General features: G+C 39.5%; 1 protein-coding gene across 4 annotated transcripts in view; it reads left to right on the top strand.

Moving 5' to 3' along the window:
* slit1a (slit homolog 1a (Drosophila)) overlaps nt 1-27,807 on the top strand; it is a 91,824-nt gene continuing 64,017 nt past the window's right edge. For 3 of the 4 annotated variants that reach the window (XM_028006068.1, XM_028006066.1, XM_028006065.1), the window contains exons 1-4: nt 1-609; nt 14,335-14,406; nt 16,767-16,838; nt 18,019-18,090. In XM_028006068.1, the coding sequence (XP_027861869.1) occupies nt 413-609; nt 14,335-14,406; nt 16,767-16,838; nt 18,019-18,090 (413 nt within the window). In that variant the 5' untranslated portion in view covers nt 1-412. The remainder of the gene's footprint in view (nt 610-14,334; nt 14,407-16,766; nt 16,839-18,018; nt 18,091-27,807) is intronic. The other variant, XM_028006067.1, reaches the window with a different exon arrangement.

Genomic DNA, 27,807 nt, shown 5'->3' with positions numbered 1-27,807 from the left:
AGAGAGAGAGAGAGAGACTGGCTTTTTTCCTTTCTGCTCTTTCCCTATTCCCTCTCTCTTCAGGCAAGCGGAGCAGAGCAGGACTAAGTAAGAGGAGGACAGACGCATGCCGACCAGAGCACACCAACTCCACAAAGACGAAACAGCACAGGAGTTTGCAAGAAGAAAAGAAAGAAGGAAAACATCTCCTTTTTACATGAGCAAACTATAGTGGATGTCAAAGCTGCATCACCAGAACTGTAGGATTTGTGTAGGAGATTTTTCTATTTTTTTTGTTTCTGTTCATACTTTCCTGTTAAATAAAATTATTTCAGCTGACTTGTAAGGTGTGGCAGGACTTGTGGAAGCTAAAGAAGGGTGAAAATCAAAAAATCTGGACAGAAAGAAGTAAAAAAAAGAAGAGGCTTTGAACATGCCCGTTGGAGGTTTTGAATCAAGCATGGGTAGGCTGCCCAGGCAGTGGATGTGGCTGCTGATGCTCTCTGCCCTGGCGGTGGGCAATGCCAGCGCCTGCCCGGCACTTTGTACCTGCAGCGGCACCACAGTGGACTGCCACGGACTGGGTCTCAAAACTATGCCAAGGACTATTCCCCGCAACACTGAGAGACTGTGAGTGCCATCTTTACTTCCTTCCCTTGTAATGTGTGTATCTATGACAGAGAAATCACCAGGCTGTGTTCTATCTTCCCATTGTTTCCACTACGGCTGTGTTATTGTAGTGCACATGGGTTTCTTTAGATGGAAACAGAACAATAGCCCTGCCTGTACATGCTGTGTGTGAGTGTATGTGTGAATGTGCCAATCAGGGGAGCCAGTCACTCACTGGCATTCCAGTCAGGTATAAATAGACATCAGAGTCTGGAAAAAGCAGGAGCAGATGTGCTCCTGTCTTGTTCATTTACTAATTTTTTTTCTGCATGTCTGATATTTGTTTATCTGTTTGTTTCATCTGGTCTTATTTGCATTTCTATCTCAACTAAGAAGAAATTCAGACTTTTTCTCCACTTTTTAATTGCTTCCAGAGTCAAGTTTAACAACTTAAGTTCATTTAAAGGTTCTGTTAGTTTCTCAGTTGTCCTGCTGGCTTTTCTCCCTCTGTCTTTATCTACCTTTCTTGTCTTTTCACTTTTATCCACTCGTGCGCTGTCCACTCCTTCTCTCACTCTCTGGCCCTGTCATGCATCTGAACGCTTGCTCCCCGAATTGTTAAATCATGCAGAAAATTAAGCAAATCTGCCGCTTAAGTGAGTCCTGCGCGATGAATACCAAAGCTGTAAAGACGTCAGTCGGGCTCCAACCCTGCAGAGGGGTGTTTCTCCATCTTCTCCTCTGAAATATTCATCTGCAAAATCAGAGGGAGCGCAAAGTGGGGGGAAATAGATTGTTCAGTTTCAGCTTTAAGAATATCAGCCGTGAATAAAACATGCGGTGGGGAATAGAGCAGAGAAAGCCAGTGTCAGAGGCATCAGTGATGGCTTGGTGGGAGCCGGCTGCATATTTCCTGCTTTCCACATTTAATTTCCAAGAACACCCCTCTTTTTCCACCCCATGCAAGTTGCATACATTCACAAATTGGTTTAATAGTGAACCACTGAGGAAACGTGTTCATTTTGTGACTTCCTTTTAGGTAAATGGCCATTCACACTGGAAATGTTCCCTGTGTTTTCACTCAAAGAGCATTTCTGTGTTAAAAGTTGGTTGTGCGTTTGTAGGGCGTGTTTGAATTGTGTTTAACACTCGGGATGTTGCGTTTTAAGCATGTTCTGCATAACAGTTATCTAATATATTTCTAGGTCACTGCCTTTCTTTTTTTCACGGGTGGATTTTCTTCATGTATAGGGCAGCTGCTCTCTGCTAAGAAGTTCTGTTTAACAATAGAAACTGGTCTCTGTGTGAGCTTTTGTGTCGGGTGATTAATCAAGAGGAGCGGACGAATCAACACAGCCCCATTGGCCACACATGATGCTCCCATGTGCAGTTCTAGATTTATGGGTGTTTTTTCTTTTTGAAAATATGTGAATAAGTGAGCGACAATTAGTAGCTGACATCGCGGTCAAAGGTGAGCAAAAGTGTTCACATCACTTGAACTTGTTCACATTTTGGGCACTTAATTGCCGTCATAGATCAACACAGTTGTGAAATGTAAGTATAATGGAGCATGGTTTTTACAAAAAAAATGTGATGCCCATTTGAATTCAGTCCTGTTTATGCTGAAATAAAATTCAGTCAGTCTATTTATCTTTAGAAGTCACTATTGGAAACAGTCAAGTTGTGTGTATTTTAAATCCGGTAAAAAGCAGCTACTCTGTGAAGGTCTCAGATGTTTGTTGGAGAACTTTAATGAACAAACAGCATCTCAGAGAGTAAGAAGAACATCAGCCAGGTGTAAAAAAGCAGAGTTAAAGCATTATCTCTAACTTTGAACATCTCATGGAGTGCTATTCAGAATGAGAGTCTGTTGAGGGAGAGGATTGATCAGAGGCCCATAGAAACTCTGGAGTAGCTACAGAGATCCTCAGCTCAGGTGGTATGAATTTGTGTAAGAGACAGGTGCTCCTCATGCGCTCCTCAAATCTGGCCATAATTAAAGAGTTGCAGTAAGGATGTCATATGACGTCCCATTTGTAGATTGGCATGTGTGGGACACCGAAGTCCTGGATAAAGGCTGTCTGGTCATATTAGACAAAGTTTAATTCTTTGGCCTCCATGTTAAAAGCTATTTGTGGTAGAAAACTGATGAAAAATGGTGGCAGCAGTGTCACGCTTGCTTTCCTTCAGAAAGAAAAACTGACTAGAGTTGATGAGTAGATAGAGGTAGATGATACAGGGCTATTCTGGAGGAAAATCTTGTAGAGGCAGCAAAACACTTCAGGCAAAAAATGCACCCTTAAAATATATTTTTAAATACAAGAATACATTTTTCCATCACCTTACAACTATGCTTTACTTTGTGTTGTAACAAATAACATCCTTATGATGTTTGTGATTTTATTCTCACAAAACAATGGAATGTTCAAGGTTTCTGAATATATTACACTATATAAATATATTGTACTATAAAGTAGCAGTAATATAATTAAAAAATATATATTTAAACTGCAGCATGCACAAGTGTGACTGACACTACTAACTCTTTTCTCCTGGCTTTGATTGGTTGTTTCTGATGGAGAATTGTGCATTTCTGCAGTTGGCTGTAGGACCACAGGGAGGAGGCAGATTATACTATACTGTCACAACATGGGAACAGTTGTAACAACTAAAAAGCATATTGTTTATAAAAGTTACATACTGTAGCCTTAAGATAAATGGGTTTGGAAACAAAGTAAAAACACAAAAAATGCAGTTGAGTTTATTAGGCTGCTTTCTTCCTGAATATGTGTGTGAACAAATGTGGTATTTGTTTTAGAGCTATAGCGTTTTCTCCTTTTTTTCTGAAAGGTGTGTGTCCCTGTGGGGTCCACTGTGTGCACGGAGGCTGTGGAGACAGACAGCAAAATCCCATTTACACTTGTCAGTGTGTGTTTGGATCAGGTCTGACCCCTGTGCTCCTCAGACCACAGCCTGTAATGAGACTGTGAGCTCCATGTGTTAAAATCACTCATTGCCGAATATTGGCTAATAGCCTCTTTGTCCCCTCTACCTCCGTTTTGCATCATTTTGTCATTTTTATCTCGCCTTTTTCCTTTCTTTTTTGCAATTAGCCTTTCAAATGAGTGATTCTGACAAATATCACATTAATTTGATAATCACCCTGAGATCTTACTCAAACAAAGGGAAATTTGTAACGCTGATGAAAGTGAGTTGCTCGCAGCTCTTTGTTCCACAGATATCAAATTAATAGTCCAGCTGCTCATCTTAAATGTTCGTCTCATCTCTTAATGAATTGATGCGCAGAACATGAGGAGTCGTGCACGTTAGTAAGTCTAGATGCTTTCATGTGAAAAACAACAACATTATTATGAGCCAGAAAATACCTTGTACTGAGATCAGAGGGCGTCTTGGAGCTCATCCAGAATAGAGGCGATGGAGGCTGTGCACCATATGCATGTATTCACTTTTGTTTATTCATAAACTTGAGCATGTGCCTCCATATGTTTTATATGCCTGCGTGCCGTGAATAAGTAATACTAGATGATAACACATGGGGGTTAGTGCTGGTTGAGGGGCTTGATGGCTTTGATAGCTTTAAGGCTTTGAAGGTTGGAGGTGTGGGAGCTTGTGCCAGGTTTTGCCTGCAGCGTTTCTGGCAAAAAGCACATAGCCAGAGTAACTGACAGCTCACCGGGCATCTGATCCATAATTTACTGTGACGTGGCTGAACACAGCCTGCCCACCAATGCCTGCCAACTCTGGCTATGGTGAAGAAAAAAGAAATGAGGTGAGTGTAAGAATAAAGGAGGTAATCACTTATGAAAGGAGTGCTAAGCAGCGGAGTGGTAAGTAGTATTGTAGCTCACCACAAAGCTCATAAATGAATAAAAAGGATTATGGTATTTATTATGGAGGGCAAGAAGGGTCCTGCCCCAGGAGGACTGAACGTAATTCAGGCCCAGTTTCACAGCCTAATTTATCCATTCTCTTCCTCCTCACAATCCAGTGAGGAGGAAGAATGCCTGGAATGAAGATCGCACAGAGAATGTCAATGCACAGTGGATTGTAGTGAAATTACAGGCCTGGGACTGAATCAGTTCAATTTATGGGCTTTCCAGCACAGCTGTGAACTCCTCAGCTCCTCGGTTTCCCTGACTTGCTTCATAAAATGCTTTTGTAAGCTTTTTTTTTTTTCTGCTTGTGAAAATACGGAGTCAATATTCAGGTAGCATTTCCAGGTCAGGGTTCATCCTCTGCGACTCTACTGTTTTTATTTTCCATTTGACCCAAGCACGTATTCACCTTTCTACACTTAACATTACATGTGCAGCCAGAGTGTTGCTTGTCTAAGCAGAGCGATGGCTGACCGCTGAGCATCAAAGCCAGCTGGTGTGTGTCCACACACACCCTCTGGCCTGCTTTCCAGATGAGTACAGCTTCTCTATGGATGTGTTTGATGGCACCCAGGAGACTTGAGAAATTACCTTATCAACAGAGTGTGCAAGTGTTGCCAAAAATCACCTTTCAAGTCCAGCATGTATATATTTTTTGCAAAAAATCCACTAGACTGGCATGCATATATACAGAATGATGTATGTGCTTTTGCACATTGGGGAGCACATGTGGGATTGCTTTGCTTTGCCTGAGAGTTTCGGCATTTCAGCAGACTATAAAAAAGGGATTTTTTGAGGACCCACCTAGCTTGCTTTATGCTTTTTTCAGGAGACTCACTTTACTTACAACCCTACAGACTTAATGGCAATAAGCTCAAGAGTGAAGGAGACGGGGTAGAATGTATGTGTGTTAAAGTATGCATCAGTGAACACTCAGATGATAGAGTGGATAGATATGTAGTTGTAATCTACATGTCGCACTTGTCAAGTCGCCTGTGTTTGAAACAAGTTTATTTTTGGCCACATTCCATATAAATTTGGTATTTTTAGTACACTGTAAATTTGAATTATGACATATGTATTATTGTGTACTATTATTGTTATTATATGTTCAAATTCAAATACATATACTCATTATTAAATTGTTTATGTCTAAATACATTGGATATTTTGATGGGGTTTTGTGGAGCAGTTTTTATCAGATTGATCTCTGTTTGAAGAATCAGGAAGATTTTCTTAGAAAACATTGCAGCTAACAGTCAGGTTGAAAGCTGCTCCTGAGTGGTACTTCAAGCCACAACTGTTGTACAGATTTTAACCCACTTTACTTTTGTATCACAGATATGGTAAGATTAAGCCAGACCATTTAAAACATGTTTAAACCTGTGTGTTGCAAAGCACTGGCTAGTTTCCAACACACAGGTCTTTACAGTCCAATACAAGATTGATGTTAAGATAGCTAACATTTATCTTCTTTCTGCAGTAACAGCTTTCACTATGAAGAACTCGGTAATGCTGAGTGTTTACTGATTAGAAAAAGAGTATGTGAATCTGAGATGAACCTGAAATGTTTCTGATTCATTCACCAGATTTTTAAGTGTGGCAAACTGAAAAAAATAAACTGAATTTAGACAAATTGAATAACAATGTAACATTTGAGGTTTGAGTTGTTTACCATTACTGGAATCCACTGTGCAAGACATTGTGACTTGCTTTTAGTTTTGCACTTTCAAACCACTTTAGCTTTGACTGCTGATTATTACTCCACAGAACCTCCACTTCAAAATGTCAAGTTAGCAAACAATGATGACCATCCATCATTGAATAATGATCACCTTGTCTTTGTCTTTTGATACTTAAATGAACTTATTCTCCAAACTGGATCTGATCTACCAGCAGCTGAGCTGTTCTCTGTGCAGAGCAGGTGGAATGCTGCTGTCAGTGGGCTCTGTGGGGGGTGAGACCCAAACGCTCTCTATTCAAAGGAACCAACAGAAATACTCTGGCTCAGACCCAACATAAATCAAATTACCAGTTGTCAATGAACATTTGTGAGGCAAACATTTTCTCAGTTCTCTGTTTGCTTTATATGAAATATAACAGATGTGGCAGAGCGCAGATGTTTTATCCACGTGATCCCCGTCCATAGTCAAAAGTGTGCATTCATATAGCCTACATGCCTTCATACAAAATGAAAAGCCACAACAGAACCTCCAAGTCTGTGGCTGAACAAACTACAGATACAACATAAACCATGAAAGGCCCTTCAGTTCTGGCCTCTGCTGCAGTTCCTTGCATGTGTGTGTTCTTCCCCCCTGTAGCACCGCCAAACAGATGCTTAATTGATTCCCTTTAACCCGAAAGTTTTTGATCAGTGTTCCTCTGTTACTTTCGTCTTTTGCCTTTTACCTACGCTGGTTCAGTTGATTCCCATTTCTTGTTGATTTGTTTTGCTCCATGAATTTTTATGTTTCCTATACAGCCATGCGCTTTTGCCGTTCAGTGTTTATACAGAGAGAAGGCCTCTACAGCATGGAGAAGACCCCACAGTGATTGGGGCTGTGAGAAAGTATGGGGTGTGTGTGTGTGTGTGTGTGTTTCTGTGGGCTCTGTCTGTGAGCGATCTACTTGATGTTTAACTTTCCTATCAGTAATCTTGCTCCTGAGGCCTGACTGAGCAGAATGAAAACTGTAAATAGCCCTTGAGGAGCCCAGGAGCGAGGAAAACACACTCAGACAGTCACTGCACACACAAGTGCGCTTATATAATTATCGACACACACACGCCGACACACAGTAAAAATGTACAGTTGACGGCATTAACTGCTTGTCTGAAAACCACATGTCAATGGAGAGAGATGTTTTTTGCTCAAGCTGAGGAGAAATTTGACCTCTTAGTGTGGATAGAAGTGTTCCAGTAAGGTAAAACAGTGTGGTCACTGTGGTTGCTTCTTTCTCTCCTTCTTTCTTCCTCTCTCTTTCTTCCTTTCTTTCACATAAAGTTACAACCACACACTTCACTGAATTTTGTTGAGATTTTATGTGATAGACCAAAAGAAAATAGTACATAGTTGCGAAGTGGAAAGAAAAGGATGCATAGTTTACAAAATACTTTTGAAATAAAAATGTCAATAAGTGTTCTGCTTTTGTAATTTGCTCCCTTTATTGCTGATGCTTAATAAAATCCAGTACAAACAACTGAAAATATAAACTTAAATTTTAGCATATTCTTCTTTGCAATTAGTTTAAGCTCAATTCTCAGTTGGATTTATGTCTGGGACATTCTAATACATGAATAATTTTTATTAAACTACTTCATTGTAGTTTTGTCTATGCCTTTTAGATCATTGTCCTGAAGAAATGTAAACTTCTGACCCAATTTGAAATTTTTCAAGTTCAGTTTATCTTCTCATCAACTCTGACAAGTTTCCCTGCCCCTGCTAAAGAACAGCAACCCTACAGAATGGTACTGCCAGTACCACAATCATAGGTGTATTGTGTTCATGGTGATTTGCAGTGGGTCAAAAAGTTAAATTTTTGTGGCATCTGACCAGAACATTTTTTTTTTCACACGTCTGCCATGTCCCCTATATGGCTTATTATTGCAAGCTATAAATTGGGACACTTTTTGACTTTTTCTTAACAAACTCTTTCATAAAGCCCAAATTTCGAGAGTCCACAACTAATAGTTGTCTTATTGGCAGATTTTTCTATTCGAGGTGTTGATATTTTAAACTGCAGCAGATTTACCGTGGCCCCTTAACAGCTGCTCTAATTATTGCTTTCTTCACCCAGTCGGTCAGTTTAGATGGATGGTCACGACTATTGGAAATGTAGTTGTTCCATATATATTTTTTTTAATTTCCAATGAAGGAAGTAACAACATCTTAGGAGATGTCCCTGAGGTGGGAATATTGTTTTGTAACCAAACGATGCAGCAAACCTCGCCACATCTTTTCCCCTGTCTTCCTTGATCTTTGTGTTGCTGATAGCTCACTAATGTTCTCTAAATACCAAACTCTTCACAGAACATTTGTATTATTCTGAGATTATGTGGTCTCTTATCACAAATCAGAAGATTTCCAAGGGTTATATTTTGGGGTGTCAGAGTAAATACTTTTAAGTTTTGTTATTTACTGTCTTTTTCCTTTCATTTCACAGTTATAAACTTTTAATGACATAAAATAATAATAATATAATAATAATTTTAAAAAAAAACTCAAGTGTGTGGTCACAATGTAGCAACAATGTGAAAAAGTTTAAGGGGGTGTGAATACTTCTTCAAGACACTGTATGACGATATCAGATAGAGCCCACTGGTTCCAAAGCATGTCTGCTCAGCTGGTATGTAGGCCACAGTCTCCACCAGCTCTTGAGAGACTTCATCCCTCTGCTGACATTTCCCAGACAGTCTGTCAGCTTCCTACAGCTCTCCCTGGTTACTCGCAACACTCTACCACACTGCTACACACCGTCACTTTCAGACAGCTAACAACCCTGTCAGAGTTGCTCTGTCTTCTTTCCGTTTCTCTGTGACTATATTGCTTCCCTGCTCTCTGCCCACCTGTGAGTTTCATGGCTGTCACCTCCATATGTTGCCCAATCTGCAGGAGGAGAAATGTTTTGCTTGTTTGCAGCTATTCCGCCTGTTCATTGATCTGGGGAGCACGGTCGCCGGTCTGCTGCTCAAGCAGCGATATCAGTCGTAGCTGTGATTAATGGGCATCCGTGTTTTAGGTTGTACAGCCTCGGGGTTCTCGTTATCAGATTGCTTCCACAGCATGGAGTTTGGAAAGCACCATGCCACCATTCCTCAATCAGTGGGTTTCTGTGTTTCCTGCTAGGCTAAAGCTGTTTGGGACAAATGGTCTTATGGTGTTCACAGCAGAATGACAGCTTAGAAAAATCTGAGCACCTGAATGTAACAGTTAAATGTGATTTTGTGGCAGAAGGATGTGGCAGAAAAACTAAATCTTCACTTGTTGGCCTTGCTTACAGTAGAGCCTGAAATAACTTTGACCTTAAAGACAGAGAATGTTTCAAGGACTTATTTTGAGGCTGAAAGCAAAGCAATAAACAGCTTAAGAAACCCACCTTTGTGAAATCCCAGAAAAAGAATGTGATCTTTTATTAGTGAGCAAGATGTGGAACAGTGGTGTGAGTGGTGTGGGTTTTTCTGAAGGTGAAAAGATCTTTCTCCTTTCAGACACATCCAATTAAGCATGTAAAACGACAACATCCTTATCTAGTAATTCCCAAATTGTCTAAAGGACTGGTGTTCTTAATGTATATAAACTCAAGAATTTGAAAATATTATAAAGATTCCACAATGAAAATGTTTTATTAAACTTTCAAATTATTTGCAAGTGCATTACTTTCACTTTTTTCTTTTTAGCAAATAGAAAAAATTGTTGGCCAAAAATAGAAAGTTTAGTCTTATTTAATTTTAAGATGTATCTTTTTTGTCATTGTATGTGAATGTCTAAAATCTAAAAAATATTGCTGGAGTAGTTTTTTTTTTTTTAAGGCTCTAATGATGTGGATCTTAATTAGTCTGCTAATTGACTGTGTGCTAATTACCATTAACTGAGCACAGCTTTGCGCAGTTAAAACAACTGCATAAGAAGCTGATGTGTACTCAGAGACCCCGTAAAACAAACTTTGTGTGTTTTCCAGTTGGTGTGTGAAAGCATTGCACATTAGTCTATTCTACCTCTGTTTGCTTGTACCTTCTTTTATTTCGTGTAGCACAGCTCAATTCGAAACAGGTCCAAAACCAAGCTCTGCACAGGACTCCCAGCAGCTGGCACAAATAAACCTAATGAGTTTTTCAGTACTGTAGCAGCGCTCAGAGCCTCCTTTGAATTATAGAGATCTATAGTAGTGGAGCAAAGCTGCCCTGTGTCCACCCGAGGGAAGTTGCACCAGGATATATTCACCAGCATCAATCAGCCTGGCGTGGAAGATGAAGAGGGATTAGGATAGTGATGTCATAAATCCAATTTCTTCCCAGGAAGTGTGTCAGCAGTGGGAATTCTCACTGCCAGAGGTTTCCAGAGGATGGAATGGATTTGAGTGAACCAGTTGAAGGTGGAAATCCTTTGCTATAGGAATTTGGAATGATAGCTAATAATTTTAAGGCTTTAAAGTAATGTGATGGTACTTTCATGCAAAAATCTGTCCAGAGTTACTGTAAAAAAAAAACAAAAAAAACATGTGTCTATGAAATAAGTTGACATGCCTTTACAGTGATGCCAAAACGTATTGCTTGGCTCCCTTTGATTTGGGAAAAAACAGCAGTGGCGAATTCTGTCGCTAATAAATAGCACATTTTTCCTTTGATATATTTTGACTGAGTTTAGCAAAGTTTGCTTCTGCTTAGCTGCAAAATAAATATACAGGTAAGCACTGATGAAGTAAACTCAGTGTATCCATGCTTTGAGTTCTTATTCTAAATGCAAGAATAAGAACTCCTGTAAGATAAATATACTAATATATATCTTGCATATTCTTATTCTTGATATTAAGAACTGGGTTTGGGCACCCATAACTTAAAGTGATGGACTGGGTTTCAAAAGATTACAAGGAATTAATGTCTTATGCAGCAAATAATTATTACAGCATCTTCATCTAGTATAAATTCATATCCAACAGATGCCAAATCATCATAACAGTTTATATGAACACTATTGGATTAACCTTTTAACAGTAGTTACTTTTGCATTGAACCTAATCCTGGATTTACACTGCAAGCGGCTGCGCTTTACTACAGTCCCCAGAGGTGCTCCTAGAAGCATGCATGGGAAACGCGAAATTGCACAATAAAGCCATAAACGACACATTTTGACAGCATGTATGTTTAAATATATCAATTTCTTGAAATAGTTCACGTGTGGTGCACCACCCTTTTCCTCTGTTTAAATGATCATCAGCTTCTGAGTATGTAACCGCTCAGTACAAATAGTACGACGGTTAAAAATTTTATAAAGTAGTGCTTGAAAAATACTGTGATGTTTTTGCGCTCCGAGTTGTTTTAAGACCCCAGAGTCTGCTGTGGTTTTGGCCCTTCTCAGACTAGCTGTTAACTTCAGCATCCAGGAACTCCCCAAAATCAAAATTTATATTAAGTAAAGATGCCAAGAGAGTTATAACTTTTTGCAGTATTTTACCAGAATATGAATACAGAAATCTTATGCTACCCTTTAATGTCATGTTTGTTGCAAAGTCACATTGCAACAAACACTATGTAGCTCCATAGCCTCACTCTGACTGGTTCTATCATCAAACCGAGACATTGGTCTGAACATTGTGTCGATTTTGCATCCTCTCTGGACATTCTCAAAGAACCAACTGTTGTCAGAACAGGTCGTTTTATTCACTCACACATGAAAACTAATAAGCCAGCCGTAGAGTAGCATAAAAAGATTAATTACTAAACATAGAAAGTGTTTTAGTTGTTTAAATGGGAGAGTATTTCCCACATATACAATACCTCCTCCTCTGTCTCTCTTTCTCCTCATCCTCTATCTTTCTCTGTTTAAATGCCCTCCGGGTCTCGTCAGGAATGACCACCCTGAAGATAAGACACTGGAAATCCCTAAGATTGTGTATCTATGTGTGTATATCTACGCAAGCACCTGTAATGAGTACCACATGTGTATGTTGAAGCCCAGACTAATGAAGCCCAGTCCGTTATTTATTTTCCTGTGGCTGTGTTGCTCTGTCCATCATTGCACCTGTATGTGTGTATATATATATATATATATATATATATATATATATATATATATATATATATATATAAATAAAAGCACACACACACACGTGCTCGTATTCACATGCATACACCATCTGTCAGTAATGACCGTTTTCTTTCGTGCTGCATAGCGCTACAGTCCCTCGAGTGGTCATTAGGCGAGAAAGCGACTGAGGGAAAGAGACCTGTGCTTCAGTATAGATTTCCAAGCCAGATTTTGCTTTTGGAGAGTGGGGTTTTGGGGGTTCAGAAAAGGGTGGAGACATAATACAAACTTTGTGAAAGTGAAAAAGTTTGCACTTTTTTGACATCTGTCATTGTGGTTTGCATGCTGTGTTGTCTTTTTTTATTAAAATTCAACCTGCTACTAAGGATTTTGTGCAATGGCAAATTAACAATCAAGTAGGGTATGAAACTGAAAATCTTTAAGCACCAATGTTTCTGGTTGCTCAACTATTTTGTCAGTGGAATTATTTGTCTAAAAAGGGAAATCAAAAGTAATTTTAAAATCTTTGTTGTGAAAATATTATTACTATTTTTATTTTCAGTGATGGTTAGCACACAGCAGGGAGGTTGCTCAATTATATCCAAAGCACTTAGCTTTCTGGCCTTGCAGCCCTACTCAAATCCCCTCTGCTGGCTCCTGCTAATCCCCGACAATTGTAAAAGGACATGGTGGATAGAAAGTAGGGAGTATCAGGGGGTTGTTTGCGTGCGTGCATGTGTGTTGGTGTGTGTGTGTGGTGGTGGGGGGGGTGGGGAATAAAATGGAATAAAATGGAAATGGTAAATATGGAATAAAAAGACAGGCAGTTTAAATGTGGCCTCCCTTTAACAGCATTGCTTAATGTTTCCCAGTGGAGTAAGAGCTGAGCCTGAACTTCCCTTTAACTTTACCTTCCAGAGTCACCCAACAATTTATAGTATAGTTGACATTACATTTCATAAAAACATTAACTTTTTCAGCTTATATTGTAGCAATAGTCAGACCTGGGGACTTGAGTCTGTGATTTAAACTCTGGTCAAACTTAAGCCACAAAAGCAATAATTTTATGATTAGATTTGTACTCTTAGTTTGAAATTTGGGACTCGAGTTTCATGAACAGTTTTTATCTCCTGTAAAGGTGAAAGTAAGCTAGTAAATGTCAGTTCTTCTAAGGGTATTTGTGTAATGTTGTCCCTCCTGCATGACTGTGGTGTAGTAAAATTATTTCTTGTTGTTGTAATGTTGATCACAGTGAATATGTTTTCTTTGTAATATTTCTGTGTATCTATTATAATCTAATCTTGTTTTTCTTGAATCAATTGAAGCATGTTTCTATTTCTTGTGTGGTAAATATTATCTATATTTATTTTAATTAAAAATATAAATTCACAGCAGTTAATAACTGAGTCATTTTAGGTGTTTGATTACATTTTCTTTGGTATGTGCCTGATGTGAGAATGACAAAAACTAGAGACCTCTCCAAAACCTCAGTAATGTGGACTTGAAGCTCAAAAAACGACTTGTGTCTGCTTTTCAGATATTTATGAATTGACTCTGACCTGTCCCTCCAAGACTTGGGTTTTGACTTGTATTTACCTCTCAAAGACTAGATACATGACTTGTCCTTGTCTCTATGGTGATTAGGAAATGACTTGGACTTGTTCTTTAAGAACTTGAAACGTGATTTATACTTCTCCCTCAAATAATTGTGACTTCACGTGGATTTGACTCTCAAATATTGGCAGCTTGACTTGGACTTTCCCCCAAAAGATTGAAGCTTGACTTGAACTTTTTCTTAAGATATATGAACCCTGTTTTGGAATTGATTCTCTAAGATCTGAAAGTTGACTTTAGGCTAGGGAAATAACTTAGGATAAGATAGATAAATAAGATTGAATAAGATAACCTGAGCATCTTGTACCAGTCATAGTGTATGCTGTACTGAAAGCTAACATCCCTTTCTATGTGTCTTGTGCTAAGATTATGCATCATATATCAAAACAGATTCCTCCATGCAACTGTATGTTCTTTTAGTCACCGGGCTAAACAAGTCCAGTAGGGGAGAATAGATAAATTATTAATCCATGTTTGCGTGTCTCTCTTTGCAGGGAGCTGAACGGAAACAACCTCACACGCATCACCAAGAGTGACTTTGCTGGCCTGAAGTACCTCAGAGTTCTGTAAGTTGCCTTTGTGTTCATAAGCAATGATGAGATGTTTAACTGGTTGTCACTGTTTATCTATTCATGAGCTGTATGCAACCCTGCAGCTTGCAGTTTGTCAGACTTTCTGCTCAGATTAGCATAAACCCAGTGAAGTGGCAATACTTTCGTCAAGAGTCCCACTCAGAAGTACATTAAACTACGGAGTGACTCCAACGAGCAATGTAATGGACTTCTCTCTAACTTTGTCCTGCTTATTTTAGCTTCACCTATTGTGCACACACGCACACCGACTTGCCTTGACATCAACACAAAATAGGCTTTCAGGAAAGTTAACACATTGAAGTGAAGTCATTGACTTTCTCTGTGGCATAATTACAAAGCACTTATGACTTCATGTAATAAAGTAGCTATAAAAGTGTCTGTATGAGTACATGGTGTTCATGGACCTGGTAGTAACGCCTAAGGTGTTAAAAACACTGTGTAAAGGGAAGCTGTGTAAACCTGAATGTGTTTTAAATGTAACATGAGCTGAGCATAATTCCTACTGCCCCTCAAAGCTTGACTAGTTTCACTCCTTGTCACAGCTCACCCCATCCCCCTGTTGCCTTCTTCGTCTCTGTGTATTCTCTTTTTCTCCCAGTGTGGAGGTTAAATGCCTCGGTGTCGCCAACTCATCACCGGCAACTTAGGAGGAAGCAGCTCCTTGCTGAAGTACAAAGTTCCCCCGAGCTCTGATTCTCTCACACTTCTCAATTACAATGCATACAATACACAATGAGCATGTACAGAACAGTATGTGTAGCTGGCTGCATGTTAGCATAGCAGGAATCGCCCTTATAGTGTATTGACCTTGGATCCCGCTGACCCCTCGGCGACCATGAAGGGGGAAGAAAAAAAAACAAAAGTATTGGTTTATCTTTTCAGTCAGTTGGCATCTTGTTTGTTAGGCTGAAATCAACAGAGCTAATTTATACCCTCTCATTTGAGACTGAATGTTTGGCTGGTCTAAATGAGCAAAGTCTCTGTGAGAGAAACCAGAACAATGGAAGCAGAAAAGCTGCCCTCAAGCTATCCTCTAAAAAAGTTTTCTCATCACAAAAGTACTTGCCATTTTTTTCCCCCAGTTCCATTTAAATTCATGAGAAAGAGATATGAGGTGAAGTGCACTTTTCTCTCCATGTTTATGGAGTGTGAACAGTGATTAGCATTTATATTCGATTGGGAGGAAGCCTGGACTGCTGAGTTACAGTGTGCTGTGGGCTTACAGGAGAGCTTGCCTTGAACAGAGCCGTTGTATATGTAATGAAGGAAAGGGCTTGTTGCGCTTAAGTGTCCTGCTGGACAACTTTCTCTCCTTCCTGACAGTGTGTTATTGTAACACTTCAAACACTACCCAGTCCTCCTCTATGTGCATCAGCTCTGGCTACATAGGACAGAAACTGTTCCTGATTGCAAAGGGAGTCCTTGTATGCCTCCATGGGCAAGTCCGTCATTATGAAGTTTTGATTTCCTTTTTTTTTTCTTATAAAATACATTATTTTACATCAACCTGCTATTTTGAAAATGCTGAAATGTATTTATTCCCTCCTCAATAATCATTTCTATAATTGCTGACCAGCTTTTTGCATGTTTCCACTGATCTTTTGATTATTTATCAGCTGGTGATGCCCCCACCCACACATACCATTAGTTTCAAGTCAGGTTTCTAGTTGGGCCACACTAGATTACATTTTCAATCCAAACTTATTGGACTTCCAAAAATCCCCAAAGCCTTTCATATTCTCAAAAATCCACATACATGTGCTTTCCTCTCATACAGAGACACACTGGGCAAAGAGCCACATTTCCCTTATTAAAAGCCATATTAAAAACTTGGTTGTGAGAATTATTCTTGGTGTTATTCATCTGTTTTTGGTGTATGAGCGATTCCTAAACCTCTGATATAGACACACACCGTCATATTTTCCCTTATTTGGTCTACTTGTAAAAACTGTGGAGCTCACCTAACTCGTTCTGACCCCCTGGCCCTTTTTTTCTTGTCTAGTGTCCAGCCAAACTGCTACGCCCCCCACTGGACCACACTAAAGCCCAGACTAACACTTTCTGCACCACCTTGGAAACTTTCCTGGCTGCTATCTGTAGCTCTTCAGCCAAGATTCCACACTGTGCCCTCAGTCCACACCGCTGCCCTAAATGTTTGTGAGTCTGTGTGTGAGACACAGAAAAAATAAAAGTGGAATAAACTGCACTGAAATGGATTCTGTCACAAGCTTCAAACTAAAGTCTCAGCCTCCCAGCTCACTCCCCTGCCTCCCCTTTACCTTGTTAAAGTCTTAGTGACCAATAAAGTCGCATGTGTGCCCTTTTTTCTGCAGACAGCTGATGGAGAATCAGATTACAGTGATCGAGCGAGGGGCTTTTGATGACATGAAGGAGCTGGAGAGACTGTAAGTACCACCTAGGGTTCTATATAAATAAGCTACACACACACACACACGCACACACTTTACTGAATTTGAACTTTAAATGAAAATTCCACCCTTCTACGTGTGTTTTGGTAATGACATTAACAGTACAAAGCCAAACCAGTTGTGTCAAGGCTGTGGCACTCCCTTGTCAATCTATTGAGGTTGGATGGTGCTGAGAGGGTACAATGTGGGCAGGGAGTGTTTTTTTATTAGCTTTCCCTGACAGGAATGCCCTCAGTGGGATATGTGGGCTTGAAAGGCCTACCGCACCGCAATCCTGGCTCATCTGGACAGCACCAGGACTACTTGACGGCTTGTAAAGCTGCAGGAAAAGCACACAGACAAACACCATCAACCACACCTCAGCCAGCTCATTAGCAAGGCAGCTTTTCTAACCACATGCAAACCTGAACATAAGATAACTTTATAGACTCTTTAACAGGTACAGTTCTATGTAAATGCAGCAGCAGCAGCAGACTATTACTGTGCATTATTCACAAAATCCATGTTTCATCTGGCCACACACTCCGTGTATACAGTGAGGGGCACAAGTCCCAACATCTGTCTGAATTTGTCTGAAGGCACAGCAGCAGCCTGCCGTTCACATTTTCAGTCTTTCAGTGCCAATAAATTCACTTCTGTGTACTTCCAAAAGGCCTTTCAGAGAGCAGAAAGCTGTGGTTTCCAAAAGATTCGCAACACTCTGTTTCTCATTGACTTAATTGTTGTATTTGCATACAGCCTGTCAGTCTTGGATGTTAGTTGTTTCACTAGGACTTTGTTGTTGGCTACCATAGCATGTCAGTGCTTTATCGGGTTTTAAACTCCCTCATCCCTTTCTCTTGTTTAGACAGATTGCTCCAGATAAAAATGTGTTCATGTTTAAATAACTGGTAGATGTAAATCTGGTTTTCTGTTCTTCTCTGAAAGCCAGAAAGCCCTGAATTCCACAAGGAGCACCATTGGACAATTTGTGGCACAGTTCTTGTCTGTTTAATTCTGCTGAATTTTCAGTTGGCTATTTATGCGACAGTGAGAGCACACTGAAATACAATAACCAGAGACAAAACTGATTCCCTGGCACGTAAATGAAGTTGTTCACAGCCTATGAACACTCAAGCAAACTTCAGTGACTGACCGTATGTTTTTCCTGCCACAGGCGTCTGAACCGCAATCAACTGCAGCAGCTTCCGGAGTTGCTATTTCAGAAGAACCCTGGCCTGTCTCGGCTGTAAGTCAATCCAGATATATGTATACATATAGATATTGTTTTTAATTCATATTAGTTCCAGACCTGCTCTTTCATATCTATCAGAACACCTGCCATCTCTGTTTGTCTTTTCCTTGTAATAAAAACCCCAACTGTTCTTCTGAGATATAAACCTGCTGAATGTTGGCGATGGTTTGATTTGGTTTGAGCACAGTTAAAGAACAATTAGGATTCAGTTACACTTGCTGGAAGGAACAACTACAGCCTCATGGTGAGTTATTAGAGTGTCAGATCTCATTAAGACAAACTGGGCTTTTCTTTGCTCATTGTTGGACCTTCCTGCTGAATCATTTGCAGCTTTTTTTTTTTTTTTTTTTTTGGTCTTAGCTGTCCACATGTATGTGAACTGCTGGTAGCAGAAGGCTGATATGAACACGAGCTTAAAGACCTTGTGAACCTGTGAAAACCCCTTAAACGTTTTCACATTTTGTTTTAATACAGCCATAAATTTCAATGTATTTTAGAAGGTTTTGAGGTGATGTGATATGAAACATGTGGCATATTTAATCTGATATGCCTAAGTAAAATCCTGTGCAACCTATTATGACGAGGTTAATGATAAGTTAACACCAGGTTAGGCTATATAACAAGAAGTTGTGAATGTGTAAATCTGACCCAGAGTGTTTGAGGCTGGAAAACACTTTAGACTGAGGTGGATGAACAATGATTTTAAATATAAAACCAGAGTAAATCAAAGAATATTAATGCTTAAAGTCCAGACCTAAATCCAATTTAAAAATTGCAGAAAGCTTAGATAGCAAGTTCTTCAACTAATCTCACTGAGCTTGAATTATTTATGCAAAGCATATAAAAAAACTTTGAACAGTTTTTCCCTGTCTCTTTACAGTTTTGCTTTAGTTTGTCTTAGTCGGTCACATTTAATCCCAATAAAATCCATTGATGTTGTAAAAATCTTCAGTGAAGATGAATACTTTTGCATGACTTCATCAAATCTTCAAAGTTCCCTCGGCAGGGAGACTGCATCTCAATCATTTGAATAAAAGCAGCGGTTTTTGGTTCACTGTTACACACCCACACACCATTTCACCTATTCACCCTACAGCAGACAGTCCCACAGTAACGCTAAACCTTAATTTCCTTCTGTAGCAAGGCATAGGGGTTTTTATTCTTTCTTTTGGATAATCGGTGTCCCTGCCACTGGTTGATCATTCCAGCTCCAATTTCAGTTCAGATTACCTGTAGCATCTGGGAATAATAAAACATCAGAACTTGGAAAAATCATTTCCCTCCCCAATACCTTCATAGTTGCTCTACTAACCAATGACCCGTGCCTCAGCCTGCCATCTGTTTGTCCTTTGGGTTGATGTTTAACACCATCTTGAATCTATCTGTCACTTCCTTGCAACTGACTCTACCTGTCACCCATCATTATGCCAAAACCAGCTGCTTAAACGTTAAGCCAGTTTCCTTCCTTTAGAGACGGAACGGCTGTCTTGAGGCTTGCACCAAGTTATCTCTTTAACAGGAATAAGAAGCAGAACGGGCCAAGGCCCTTTCAGTCCAGTGGATGGCCTTGAAAAAGTGAGATTAGTCCATCTGGTGCAGTGCACTCTGCCAGCAGCCACAGGATTGTGCTGTTGGAGCTCAGATCCTTCTATCCACCCAGCTCTATGTTCATTATTATAAACCAAGGACTGGCTTTTCTGCTACATTCTGGAGAAAGATATTGTTTGAATATTTTTTACATTTATTTCATTTTTTTTCTTTATTTACATTAACTAATTTATCTTAGTCTGGAAAACATGGTTCATATTGAAAATTGACGCTTTTCTGGTGCCACTTGTTTAACAAATTAAACAAATGTAAAATCAAGAGGCATAAAATTGACAGAAATTTAGTTTTGATTACATATGTGAATAACTGGAAAGTGAGACCTTGGAAAATAATTCCAGTATTTTAAAAATATAAATTTTTTCTTAGGTAGCGTGGGATTAGAAGCAGAACGGGATTATTGTTGGATTTGGGCTTCTGTTTAGTTTGGAGTAGTTAGATTACAGCATATGAATACACCCATCAAGTCCAGGAGATGGGAAGGACTTGCATCTATTTTTGCACTAAGTGACAATTGTCTTCTCTTCAGCAATTGAAGAAACACCAACACACAGTGAAGTGATCAAAGAGATGGACATAGAAAAGAGACATATTTATATTAAGCTATTTAACTACTATGTATTAGTAATTGTTGGTTTACCTCTGAATGCGATTTCTATGTTGGAGTATTTTACAATCACCTTGTGTTTTCTGAATTTTAGTGAACAAATATATATTTAATACAATTCAGACAATTTGTTTGTGAACATATTGGGCACAAATTACAAAAAGAAAATGATGAGGATTTGCCTCTTTGGCATTCTTGAATTATTTTTTTGAAGAGTTTTTTTTTTTTTCCTTTTGCTCCCACTTTTTCAAAATTGCCACAAGATTTTTGCAGATGGTATCTTTAATTTATTTATTTATTTATTTTTATTTCTTTACAATATCTGCATAAAGCAAAACTTTGGTCTTTGAGAATTGGATGATGGTTGTTTTAGTTGTAAGAAGAAAATGAAGAATGGCTCTCTTAACTGGATGCAAACTGTGTCAGCACAGTTCTCAGTAGCGCTATTTTAGAAAATTAAAATTAGAAAAACCTGGCAAACTTATATATGCACATGTTTATTACCTGCAAATAACTTCGTGAATATGCCCAATAGTCTGTATCGCTATTTTTGCATTTGTTCAAAGAGTTATGACTTTATGATCCCGTCAGGTAGAGCTTATTTGAAATCTCAATGCCCTCAGGTAGAGAGCTAACCCAGATGTTTTATTTTCCTTAAAACTGGATTACCGGTAATTGCGTCTCGTCTCCTTTTTTCTATACTTTAAATCTCTGACTGTCTGCTTCTACTCACTTTATCTTTTTTGTGTGCTCATTAAGAAAAGAAAAAGCTTTTGTGGAAAAGTTGCTTTAACAAAGCAGCTATTTGTCACAGGCATCCCACTGAGAAGACAAACAAAGAGAAGGGCAGAGGGGAAAGATGAGAGATGGTTACCGGATTATGAGCTGGTTTCTCTCACTAAACTTTAAAGGAAAAGCTGCTGGGTTAATAAAAGTCAGTTAGTTAATTGAGCAGTGGGTTGTTGTTTGAGGGGAGTTCTAAATACTTCCTCTGCAGTCATTAAGGTATTGGCGCAATGAGTTTTTGCTACAAAGACAAGCTGGAAAATTAATGAACCGTTTTCCAGAACACTGGCTCTGGAAAAGAAAAAAACCTTTTTGTGAATAAGTGCATTTGAACAACAACTTTGTGAATCCATTGGATAAATCTCTGTTCTCTCTTGCACACATTACATTTAATAGAGTTTTCTGCTTTGTGTTTGAATCCTCTATTTACACCCCCGCTTTGCTACCTCTTCCTATGCCTGAGAGTTAGAGACACTGATGTATGAGGGTCAGAGGAAAGATAATTGGAATTGATTAGAGATGATTGGAGATAGTTAGAGTTAGTTAACGCTGCTTGTGATGGATGGCACCAACAAGAAGGCATGGGAAAGGTGTTGTGGAGGCGAGAGTCGGCAAGAACAATAACAGCGAAAATAGAGTCGCATTCATCACTGTTAACGACCTGTTGCCCCCCGTCTTACCACCCCTGACTGTTTCTCATCCCACTTCCACTGCTTTTCAGATCTGTAATCTGCTCATCTATGGTTGTAATTAGTGTCTTTTCGCTGTGGGAGAGCTAGCGGAAGGAAGGACCAGGGCATGAAGGGAAAGAGAGACATAGGTGTGCAGACTTGGAGGAATGGGCAGCAGTTAGCCTGATAGCTGGCCCCAGGGAATAGCATCTGTTTGCTGCTAAGGATGGAGGATTGGGGGAGGAGGAGGGAAAGACGTACTTTGTGGTTTGTGATTGCTGTGTTGCTTCTTGGTTCCAAAAGCAAATACGGGCAAAAAATTTCAGTTTATTTGAGGGGTTGCTGCTTTCATTCATGTTACGCATAACGTCAGGCAGTTAACTGGGAGAGGATTTCCCTTGCATATCTCTCCCTGAAGGTATTGAAGGAGGAGCGGGAAGGGTGTGGGTGTACCTGCACTACAGGGGAGCTGAGGAAATCCTGGCAGAGGATTGCAAGTGGAGGCGTGTCTCATCCTTCTTTTAGACCTTTCATTTTTCACATTCAAGTTAATGCGTGGCAACAGGTTTCCCGATGTACACAAACCACAAACATACTCGATGAAACAGGGATCGAGATGCACAAAATATATGAGAGAGAGAGAGTAGAAAAAGTAGTAAAATGTAAATAACAATAATTAAATCCAAACACACACAGAATAAAGCTCTAATTACATCTCTGCGCGCTAATGTACGGATGGTTTGCACGCACCGGGGATAACGCTATTTATATGGCTTTGAATATAGATTAAAGCTGCTTCGAAGTGTTGATGCAAAGCTGCTTCCTCTGTGTGTGTGTTGCAGAGATGCTGTGTTTGGTGTTTGTTGATCACTCGATGCTTAGGGAACGGTAGCCCAGTGTGAGAAGAAAGAAACACTCAGCAAAAGGGAGTCTAGAATAAATAATGTGAGCTTGTCATTAAGCCTATAAATCATCTCCCTGCCAAAGAAGCCTATTGCAACTTGTTTTTGACTTTGTTGTCAGCGAGTAAACAGATTTTTCCCATTTTTTTACTGTTAGACTGATTGGTTTAAAAATTCGCTGTGGTAGACCAAGACTTTATATGACACAATGCTGGAAAATTTGCTCTTTTGTGTGTGACTGCATAAAAACATGGTGCAAATGTGTTTTCTTCTTTAAATGCATAACTGCTGTTTAGTGTTTATTTATCATTGGATAAATGTGTGTGTTTATTCATTTTGGTGTGTGTTGGTGGTAAGCTGTTAAACCTTGTCATTTCCTGCTCTTCTTTGTCTCTGCTGATGAATGACCTTCCTCGGCATGCTAGGTCTTTCTTGTGTTTTTGCCCCCCCCACCCACCCAAGAGGACTGTTTGGGGCCCTACTTGCCAGCCATTGCCATGACAACCCATCCCAATCAGAGGGTGTCTGTGCCATCAGTATCAGACATCCTGATTTCTTGACTGTGATTTGTCTGGCACTAAGTACAGGGCTGTGAAGAACGTATTTTCTTCTTACAGATTCCTTCTGACGTTGCTTTTAGGTCAAACTTCAATGTTTCATATCATCACATTTTTATTATCAGGCAAAAATAACATGAGGAAATATAAAATTCAGATTTGAAACAATGGCTTGATCTATTAATGGAAATCAATCTGGCTTTAAAAGTATAAGTGCCTCCCTTGTTTAGTCATTATTTAAATGTGATTAACCACATTGTTTTTGTTTATTTTCTCAAATTACATCCAAGCCTGATTACTGAAGGAAGAAATCACTTCAATCAAATCGGTTCTACAACATGAAGAATGTTTAAAAGCATGCCCTGTGCTACAGACATTCAAGAACTGATGAGAAACAAAGTCTTTGCCATCTACCAGTTAAGACAGGCTTACAGAATCAGTTCCAAAGGCTTTATGACTCCTGTCCACCTCAATGAGAGCCATAAGACTGATAATCCCTGGAACAATTATGAACCTTGCTATTAGAGGTCTGCCTACCAAATTTACTCCAAAAGCTAATCAACAACTCAAGAGTGGTGGACCTCACTTGCCTGAATTAAGGTAAGAATGAGACTGGGCACAAATGTTGTTGACGGGGGAGTTTTAAGGCTCAAAGTAATGCTGACCAAAAAGAAGTCAAAGGCACATCCAGGGAAAATATTCTGTGATGTCTTGAGGCAGAATCTGTCACCATCAGTTTGTGACTTTAAGCTAAATCTTACTGAGTTATGTTGAAGTTTCTCAAGTGACCTAATCAAAGTCTGGACTCAAATATCCTTGACCTTAATCAGACAATTACTCTCTAATGTCTTCCAGTACGTCTGAAACAAAACAACTCTCTTTCTGAGTGACTGAAAAGATTAATTGCCAGTTACTGCAATAACCTGATGGAATATACTACCACTGAGGACAGGATTACCAGAGTTTAGATTTGGGTTCAATTACTTTTTCACATAGGGCCTTGGTTTGTTTGTATAGGTGGTTTCCCTTAAAAAGATTTAAATGTGATAAATCAAAACGAGAAGTTCTTTATCCATATAATTCATCTATTTATATTTAAATGCAGTGGTCCTTCTGTAATGTTGCAAAGACAACCAATTTGACATCCAATTCCATGTGAACCACTTGAGTCAAAGTATATTTACCTTCTTTAGCAGAACTTAAAATATTGAGGTTAGTGGATGGGTTTGGCATAGCAGCTAACCAGAAAAATACCTGGCAACTCCTTGCCCCGTGCCCCCCTGTCCTTGTCAGCTGGTAAAAGTGGCTTTTATGGCTTGTCACTGTTTTCTTTACGAGTTGGATCCTGTGTGAGAGAGAAACGCAGACCAAACCATGTGAGGAGAGCGGAAGCCAAAAGGGGGTAATTTAAAAACCACTCTGCCATCTGAAATATTCACAACCGCAGCACAATGGGAGTGGGAAAGAAAGAAAAAGAGAAAGAAGCCAAAAGAGTGGTGGAAGAACAAAGTTAGACAAGATAAAGAGAGATATTTGGAGGTGGAAAAGAAAGGAGCAAAGGCGTTGTAAAAGCAGAGAGGAAACAGCAGTGTTTATATTTCCTAATGATTTTGTGTCTGTCCTGATGAATAATGGAACAGAAGGATCAGTTAAATATTCACATTAAAGCGCTGGGACGTCAGTGGTCTGTGTGGATGTCCAGTGTCTGGAACATGCTGCTCTACATACACACTTCAAGGCGGATGCTCTAAATATTCATAAAAGCAACACACACACACACACACACACACACACAAATGCTATTGCGATGACCGTCTCAATCATAGACAGAGCATTTGAGCGTGTGCGCGTGAACATCGTCACACTGGGGATCCATCTGGTCATTATGAATTGATAAAACATGAATAAGACATCATAGTGTGGTCTAGATCCGTCATAAGTATACATACACAGGGAATTCACTTTCAGAGCTGCCGGAGAAGGCCTCCTCCTCCTCCTCCTTTTCCTGCTCCTCGTCTTCCTCCTCTCTGTGTGGCTGCCGACAGTTTGCTTCCATGACAGCCGGCTCCAGATTGGAACTGACACAAACGGGAGGAAAGGCTACCCTTGTGTCTTCACATGCAAACGCAAGCACAGCCACACATACGCTTTACTCCTTGAAATCTCAAAGCAGGAGTTTGAGGAATGCTGCAGTCTGGCTCTTCTAATAACAACCACTGTGGCGACTGCTTCAGTATGTATGAATGAACATAAACATGTCAAAAACATGCACTGCCTTACTTAATATCCAAGCTGTAGAGACTCTATAGGTGTTTTTCAATGCATCATTTAATAATGGCGAGAGTGCAGCACAACCTGGTTGTCCACGCCAACTGACAGATTGGGCAATATTCAGTGGAGCAGGCAAGAGGAAAGTAACCATACTTGGAGAAACTGCAGAGATCCACAACTAGGTTGCAAATCTGTCAACAGGGCAACTCTTAGTCATGAACTCGAGACTGGAGCAAAAAGTTCAGCTGCCAACAGGACAATGACCCTAAATATACAGCCATGATTTTTTAAATGTGTTCTCCATTGAAAATCTCCATGCAATCTGGCTGAGCTCAAGGTATATTTCAAAGAAAAATAGGCAATAATTTCAGTCTTTAGAGAAATAAAGCTCATGGAGACATACCCCAAAGGGTTTGCAGATGATGTGGTGGGATGAACACAAATTCATGCACACCATTTAGGATAAAGCGTCTCCAACTCTAGACCTCGAGAACTACTGTTCTGCAGCTTTTAGATGCATCCTGGCTGCAACACACCTGAATCAAATGAATGGCTCATTGCCGTGCCTTTGCCAAAGATGAAAGCAGGCTGAATTTGTAGAAAATCATTCCATTCAGCTGAATTGGAGCAGGAATGTGTCTAAAAGTTTTAAGGATATAGCTCTCAAGGACTGGAGTTAGAAACCCTTGATTTAGATCATTAGAAAAAAATAGTCCAATTTATCATTTTCCTTCCACTTTACACTTATGCACTACTTTGTGTTGGACTGTCAAATAAAACCTATTGAAATACATTGGATTTGTGGTTGTAATCTGAAAAAGTTCGAAAGGTATGAATATTTTTGTGAGGCATTTTGATGACTGCAGTTATAAAAGTATTAGGTGGTAATACGGCAACTAGATTCCAAATCCCACATGATGTAACATAGGTGTATCAGAATGTTTTTTCTCACCTTGAACCATTTTAAAGCTGCAGTTTTGGTCAGCTCTATCTGCTCTGGTTCATCACGTTGAAGGGACGTGTGCGAGGTGCTTAGCAGGAAGAATACTGTAATCTCTTGTTATGAGCTGTTAAAGTCTGGACTTTAGGTTCTGAAGCTCAGAACTGGAAGTAACCCAAGCAGACACAAGCACAGTCCCACATCTCATGGGTGGGAAGGAGAAGGGGTTAGAAAATCCTTCAACATCCTGAACAGCAGGAAGACACACAGAACTACGCACAGTCCAAACCCCCCACATGTACAGTGACTGGTCAAGCCCAACCCTGCGGCCACAGGCTCTGCGTCTGATAGAGATTTACAAAAAACAAACTACATGGCAAATTATGCCTTTCATACTCACACAATTGTTAGTGTGTAGGCGCGCACACACTCATGCGTACACATGTGCAAACAGATACCACTGCAAAAAATACCTTTCCCCCTCCTAATGATTTGCTGCTGTAACAGCCAGAGCTCTGTGGGGCTCAGACTGTTTACCGTTTCTTAGCAGGCGGAAGGCAGGCACAGAAAGATTTGGGAGTTGAAATAGTTCAAAAAGCGTCCTTTATTTCCTGAATGAAATCTGATCCCATTGCTTGGGAAAAGTGTGGTGTAATGGATGGAAAGAGATTTTTGGATTTTTACTTGTGTGTGTGTATATGTAATTACAGGCTTTGAATGCATCCCTTTATCCTCTGGAAGGAGAAACCTGGGTGAACTCCTTCCTCTTCCCTGTGGCTACATTTCTGTGTGTTTGTGCATATGTGTGTCTCCTCGCTGTCTGTGGCAGAGCAGATCCATTCTTAGTGTTTTTATACTCAGCACACCTCTAGGCCTTTTGTTCTTGAGACTCCCCAGGCTACAGAGCTGCTTCCACATAAAAAATACAGTTTAATATGCCTTGAGGTTAATTCTGTTAAAACGGTGCAAGCAAGGAGGGAAAAATGTAACAGGTTTCATCAGTGAGATTTGGTCTATTTGTTTTCAATATGTCATAAATACTATAATGATTGTATTATATTTCATGTCAAAATGACTGCTGTGAAACAGGGATTGTTTAATATTCGATTGTTTAATATTGAACTTTTTTCTTCTTTTTAAATTAATTAATTCATAGATAGTGTATAGCTTTATATTAGCTGTACACAAATATAAAGCTAGATTAAAAGCAATTTACAAAACTATGATTTTTTTATTGTTTACATTGTGGTGATAAGTAGTTTTATTAAACTAAAAAAACGTCTCAAGAAATGTTAATGTAACTTAGACTTTTAAAATGTTCACTAACGATTAATGTAAGTCAATCCAAGGAAATTTGCAAATGCCTCAATTA

The sequence above is a fragment of the Xiphophorus couchianus genome, chromosome 22, assembly GCF_001444195.1.
Source record: "Xiphophorus couchianus chromosome 22, X_couchianus-1.0, whole genome shotgun sequence".
Taxonomy (NCBI): domain Eukaryota; kingdom Metazoa; phylum Chordata; class Actinopteri; order Cyprinodontiformes; family Poeciliidae; genus Xiphophorus; species Xiphophorus couchianus.
Note: the sequence above shows the minus strand (reverse complement) of the source record. Positions and strands in the feature narration are given on the sequence as shown.